This window comes from Cardiocondyla obscurior, linkage group LG14, assembly GCF_019399895.1.
Source record: "Cardiocondyla obscurior isolate alpha-2009 linkage group LG14, Cobs3.1, whole genome shotgun sequence".
NCBI lineage: Eukaryota > Metazoa > Arthropoda > Insecta > Hymenoptera > Formicidae > Cardiocondyla > Cardiocondyla obscurior.
In genome coordinates, this window is record NC_091877.1 from 4002821 (window position 1) to 4009613 (window position 6793).

Genomic DNA, 6793 nt, shown 5'->3' on the forward strand with positions numbered 1-6793 from the left:
TACCGACTACACGTTATCGAACCCACGCTGGCTTCTCTCGAGGAGTTTCAGGAACGTGACAGCAGATGGGCGTTGTCGCGAATTTTTAACTTGTTGATCAACGTAAACAAGTACAATCCGATGCGTGCGGGATGTCACGTTACATTGTCGCGGAAGATAACCGCTAAAAAAGCAATGATATGCATAAAGTCGATAGACGACAAGTGTCTCGCGTGGTCGGTAGTGACAGCTCTGTATCCCGCGAAGCAGAACGTTAATCGGGAATCGTCGTATCCGCATTACGCAACGGTGTTGAACGTCGAAGGTGTACAGTTTCCCGCGACTCTTAAAGACGTTGCAAGACTCAAACGATTGAATGAGATCTCGATCAACGTGTACGTCACAGAGACACGCGGAAAAGAAATAAACGTTCTACCTATACGTCTCAGCAACAAAAAGAAAAAGAGACACGTAAATTTATTGTACGTGCAACGCAACGACGACGACGACGACGACAACAATAACCAGAAAGTAAGACAAAAGTGTCCCACGTGTATCAGTAATCAATCACGCCTCGTCAGCTCGCAACTTAGCAGAAAAAAGCGTAGTAAGCACATTTGCAATCGGTATGTATGGTTTTGAATATTTTATTTGATTTTTTTTCTTTTTTAAACATTATTAAAAAAAAAAATTTATTTTAGGTGTCTTCATTACTTCAGTTCGCGCAAATAGTTTCAGGTTCATATCGTGGATTGTGGAACTTTAAACAACTGCGCTATACGACTACCCAGCGGAGACAACAAATGGCTAAGCTTTTCCAACCACGACAACAAGGAGCGCGTGCCGTTCGTCGTATACGCCGATCTAGAGTGCGTACTGCGAAAGATTGATCCACGGTCGTCGCCCGAACAAACGACGTTTAATTATTAACGTCACGAAGTATTCAGCATGGGATACTAAGTGCGATGCTTGTACGACGAGTCGCTTTCGAGATACGAATATCGTCGCGGACCAGATAGCGTCGAGTGGTTCGTCGAGCAGCTAATGAGATTGGTTCATCACGTAAAAACTGTAATCTCAAACGTCGTCTCGATGGAGACGTTGTCGAATGCGCAGCTCGAGGTGCACAAGAACGTGACGCTGTGCCACGTGTGCAAAAATCCGTTTGCGGCGGACAAGAAGCGTGTGCGCGATCATTGACCGGTCGGTATAGAAGCCCCACGCACTCAAAATGTAACCTGCGATACCGCGACACGCGTTACATCCCTGTCGTATTTCACAATCTGTCGGGTTACTACGCGCACTTTGTTATAAAGAAGATCGTCGCAGCGTAGATGAGTAAAGTCGATTTGTTGCCGATAATGAAGGAGAAATATATCTTTTTTACGAAACACGTTAACGATACAGCTGAGGGACAGGACTTACGAACTGCGATAAAGTTGCGCTTTATAGACTCGTACAAATTATTGAACGCTAGCCTCGACAAATTATCGTCTCTACTCGCCAAGGACAAATTGCGAATCTTACGCGCTGAATTTGCGACACTTTCAAAGAAAAATTTCGATCTCCTGACGCGAAAAGACGTTTTTCCGTACGAGTACGTCGACAGCGTCAAAAGATTGGATGAGTATAGCCTACCGTCGCGCGAATCGTTTATCAGCTCGCTGAGCGGTAACACGGTGAGTGAGACAGATTACGCACACGCCGAGACCGTATGGCAGCAATTCTCCGTTCGAACTCTAGGCGAGTACAGCGATCTGTACCTCAAGACCGATGTACTGTTATTGGCCGACGTATTTGAAAATTTTCGCGATAGATGCGTCGAGAGTTACGGACTCGATCCCGCGCACTACTACACCTTGCCCGGTTTCACGTGGGACGCGATGCTCAAGCATACGCGTATTAATTTCGCACTGTTGACTGACATCAATATGGTGATGTTCGTCGAACGCGGTATACGCGGCGGTCTCAGTCAATGCTCCAACAGATACGCGGGAGCTAATAACAGATACATGCAGTCGGGGTACGACTCGTCGAAACCTTCGTCGTACATCGTGTATTACGATGTAAACAACTTGTACGGTTGGGCTATGTGTCGACCGTTACCGTACGCGGATTTTGAATGGGTCGACGACGAAGTACTCGCGAACCTCGACGTAGACGCGATCACCGCGGACTCGCCCACGGGTTATATCCTTAAGGTGGATCTCGAGTATCCTGCAAGCGTGCACGACATGCACTCCGATCTGCTGTTCTGTCCCACGCGAGAGAAACCACCGGGGGCAAAACATGATAAAAAACTTTTGGCTACGCTGTACGACAAGAAGCGATACGTCATACACTATCGCAATCTGCCGCTGTGCACGCGTCACTGTCTTCGCGTCACCAAGGTTTACCGCGCGCTGCGATTCACTTAGTCAGCATGGTTGCGCGATTACATCGAGCTCAACACGCGACATCGAACTCGCGCGACCAATGATTTCGAGAAAAATTTATTCAAACTGATGAACAACGCGGTGTTCGGTAAAACGATGGAAAACGTACGAAATCGCGTCGACGTTCGCTTGCTCTCGCGGTGGAACGGACGGTACGGCGTGGAGGCGATGATCGCCAAATCAAATTTTCACAGCAGAAGCGTATTTGCGGAAATCTTGGTGGCCGTGGAATTGCGTAAACTCGAGGTAAAATTTGCCAAGCCGATATACGCCGGTATGTTTATACTCGACATATCTAAGGTATGCTTGTACGAGTTTTATCACGAGTACATTGTACCGACTTTTGGAAACAAATGTAGCGTCATGTATACCGACACGGACAGTCTCTTGTACAGCGTCGAGTGCGACGACGTATACAAGACGATGAAACGCGATATCGCGCGGTTTGACACGAGCGACTATCCGCCCGATAACGCGTACGGTACACCTCTCGCGAACAAAAAAATACCCGATTTAATGAAGGACGAGTGCAATGGTTCGATCGTCACAGAGTTCGTCGGACTCAGAGCGAAGATGTACTCGATCAGGGTAGACGGTAGAAAAGACACCAAAAAAGCAAAAGGCGTAAAGAGCGGAGTCGTGGCGCGAACTATAACGTTTGACGACTACGTAAGGTGTCTCGAGAACAAGATCGCTATGACTCGCGACCAATCGTGCATCAGGTCGAAATTGCACGAAGTGTACACTATGTCTGAGACAAAGATCGCTCTGAGTCCGTACGACGACAAGCGATATCTCGTGCTGAACTCGACCAAGACCTTACTGTGGGGTCATTATCGCGTACCTCGATAAAACGCAGTACACATGTACGCGGTATACATGAATGCAGTATACATGTGCACAGTGACCGGCAATAATGGCCTGTCGCACTGCGGCGACGGCGGCTCCCGCGCGTGAGGTGGGGTGGTGTGCGTGAGGCCTCACCGCGGATCGCGTACGGCATTTAAAATTGTCTTTCTTAAGACAGAAAACAAAAATTATCCCAAAATTAAATTATACGTAATGTAAAAATATATATTTAAAATATAAGTAACATGAGTATTTAATTTCGATTGTTAAAAGTCGCGAAATGTCTTAAAGTATACGCTAGAATTAATAGCGTACTCTTGCGATATACTTCTATCCTTGTCTACCCGTATAAACACGAACGCGTGCAAGCGAGAGAGCGAAAGTGCGCCTATAATAATTCCTTAGCGTTCACTCATGCTTTCTCTCTCACACGCACGGGTCGCGAGCGAGAGAGAGCATGAGAACGCCCCCCCACCAAATTTTCCCCCGTCCTCTCGCTCCTTTCGGCGTTCCACGCCTCACGTACGCGATCCGCGTGAGGCCTCACGCACACTACCCCACCTCACGCGCGGGAGCCGCCGTCGCCGCAGTGCGACAGGCCATTATTGCCGGTCACTGTACATTTGGCATGAGGTACTACCGTACTTTTTGATTTTTTATTAACGCGAAATACCATGACTCTTGAAAGTATATATATTAATTTTTTTTAGCTCCTTGCTGGAAACGAGCTGGGCGTAATATGCGCACTCGCGGTGGCGGACGAAGTCGCGGTGACAGAAGAGGTCGCGGCAATCCCTTCAAACAATACAATTTTTATTAATTATTTTTTTAAACATTAGTTTATTATTTTTTATTTACTTTATTTTATAGTTTAGTTTTTCATTTTTTATATACATATATATACATATTTACGTATTTTTTATTTTCATTTTTTATGACTGCGTATTTTTTATTTTTTATTTTATGACAAGTATTATTTTATTATTTTATGACATTTTTAATTTTAGTTTGTTAATTAAATACATTGTTTAAATTTTTGATAGTTAATTACATACTTGTAGATTAAAAAAAAAAGATTAACTAGATCATATCGGAAATATTTAAATATTTATATATTACATGTTAGTAAAATAAAATCTTTTTTTTTTATACGTCTAATCCGTGTAAGGTTTCATTATCATTATAAGTAAGTAAATAACATTAGTTTAAAAGAACAAACATTATCTTTTATTTTAAACAGATATCAATTTGATATAAACATACAAACGGTAAATTGATTCGCATACATGTAACCCGGATTAAAATACAGATTAAAGTTATTTGCTGCCTTGCGATATTTAATTTTGGTGTTTGCTAAACTCACAGCTTTTCTTATTTGCACTATAACCTTAAGTATTCGCGAAAAGAAAGCTTGACTACAAGTTTTGCTAATAAGAGCAGCTATTGATAGTAATTGAAGTTCCATTCCGGCTTTAACTTTACTCTGTACTGTGACAACTACATTTTTATTTGTAAATCTGAAAAGCAAACTTTATTTTAATAAATATGGCTTATGAACATTTAATGGAGTACTATTACAGAATAGATATACTTGATCTATCTAATAGAATTCCTCGTTTATTTTTGTCACTAGTCAATGGTTGGTCTTCCAAAGAATTTCCTCGACTTAATTTACAATAAATCAAATCATTAATATGTTCACACATCATGTTTGTCAATTATCGCATCTTCCAGGAATAACTTTAATCCAACTCCTGAATTATTAGTAAATACCTCGTCTTAATACTTGATTGCCATTACTCAAACTTTTGATCTTAATACCGATCGTATGATAACTTACATTTACTTTATTATTTTTTATTTATTACGCGATCATCACTCATCACTCATTACCACAAAACTGACACATCAATAAACACAGTCGATAAATGAAACAGAGTCGATAAATCAATCCACGCGAAAACGAAAAGGACATTTTCGTCGTCGACGACGACGATAATGATAAAATATGATTTTACTCTTGCAAGCAAACTTTACATCGCGATATCTTCGTTTGTAGAGAACGTAGCAAAAAAATATAAGCACTTTTATGATATAAATCGACCCTAATTTACACAATAAACCTATGTAAAAAGCGATCGGTTCAGCCATTGTCGAGATCCAAACATATACGAATTTCTTAAAATGAGTCTCACGTATAATAAGCACGGTAGTACGCTGCGCCTATACTTGGCGCGAAGCACTACCGTGCCTCTTGATATTTGTCTGCATAATTTTTTTATTTCTTCTTTATATCGGCCGCACAGCAAAATTATATTGGCGTAGTTTTTTTATATTATTACTTTTTTAGAAAACAATGAAGACTACTATTTTATATGAATTTGTAATGTTTAATTTTTGTAAAAATATACTAGGTTTATACAATTTTGTTAAAAAACTCTTTTTCAAAGACGTTTTTCACGCACCTGTACTTGGTGCTTTTTTGTACTTTTTTTTTAAAGAGATAATTTTGTAGTAATCTTTTACGCTCAGTGAATTGCGTCGATATCTCATAGTATTTTGTTGCTGCGTGTATGTGAAACGACCTGTCCGCGTGGTCCTCGAATAACGGGCCAGCGAGCCCGGGACGCTCGTCGGATTGCAGGATTCGAGATTAAGGTCGAGAATGTACCGAGACTGGATTAAGTAACAACTTAGAATTTATTTCTTAACAACGACGCTCGCTTAGTCAAGCGACGCCGATCGACAGATATATGTACAATGAAGAGAATAATGAATATGTATAATGAATGATAACAATGAATATGTATACGGCGGGCGGATATAATGTGCCGGTGGGCGCGTCGGCCCTTCGATCGCGGATCGATTAAAACGCGTGCGCTACACGGATATTCGCGGATGGTCGCGGATGCACCACGTGAGGCGCGGTGGGTGGCGCGAGATCGTGGGCGCGGTGTTCGGCGCGTATCGATAATTTCGGGATCGGTCTTGACGGAAGGACCGGCGGTACGCGGGCCGCGGGCGCGGAAGAGTGGGCGCGGTTACGCCGCGGATCGTCGGTGTCGCGATCGATCCTGCCGGGCGGACCGACAGGATGCGGGGTGCGGGCCGCGTGACGGGCGGGGCCCGTCGTGCTGTGGATCGCGATACAATGTATTTCGGTCGGTGGTCGAAATTTACCGATGCGTTGGTGGATCGCGGGGGACGCGATGCGCGCGGTCAAGATGCACCTTGCCAGGTGTCGTTTAGCCAAGAGTCCTTGGCCGAGGCGGAGATCTCTCCACCCCGTGGATCACGACGGTGCGACAGGATCTTATTTCGTCCGAGCCTTTCCGGAGCGCAGATCTAGGATCGAGAGTCCTCGAAGGAGGCGGAGTTCGCTCCACCCCACGAGCTAGTCGTGCGTTCGGTTAGAATCGTACGGAGAGGATGCTGAGCGCCAGGATCTCCTGGCCGAGACGAAGTTCGCTTCACCCCGTGGTTCGTGCTCTAGGACGGATGTTCGCTCGAGAGCGAACGGATCAGGACGG

General features: G+C 43.9%; 1 protein-coding gene across 1 annotated transcript; it reads left to right on the forward strand.

The window, feature by feature from the left end:
• The first annotated feature begins 1313 nt into the window (after positions 1-1313).
• LOC139108198 (uncharacterized) lies at positions 1314-3266 on the forward strand. The gene is made up of 3 exons (XM_070666289.1): positions 1314-1738; positions 1796-2180; positions 2397-3266. The coding sequence occupies exons 1-3, from the start codon at positions 1314-1316 to the stop codon at positions 3264-3266; spliced, it is 1680 nt and encodes a 559-aa protein (XP_070522390.1).
• The last annotated feature ends 3527 nt before the right edge of the window (positions 3267-6793 follow it).

Excerpts from the sequence above, each read along its gene's own strand:
- LOC139108198 (XM_070666289.1), top strand. The coding sequence starts at position 1,314 with ATGAGTAAAGTCGATTTGTTGCCGATAATGAAGGAGAAATATATCTTT. Across the intron at positions 1,739-1,795 it reads CTAGGCGAGTACAGCGATCT|ATGCGTCGAGAGTTACGGAC; the intron begins GTACCTCAAGAC and ends TTTTCGCGATAG. Across the intron at positions 2,181-2,396 it reads CCACGGGTTATATCCTTAAG|TCAGCATGGTTGCGCGATTA; the intron begins GTGGATCTCGAG and ends CGATTCACTTAG.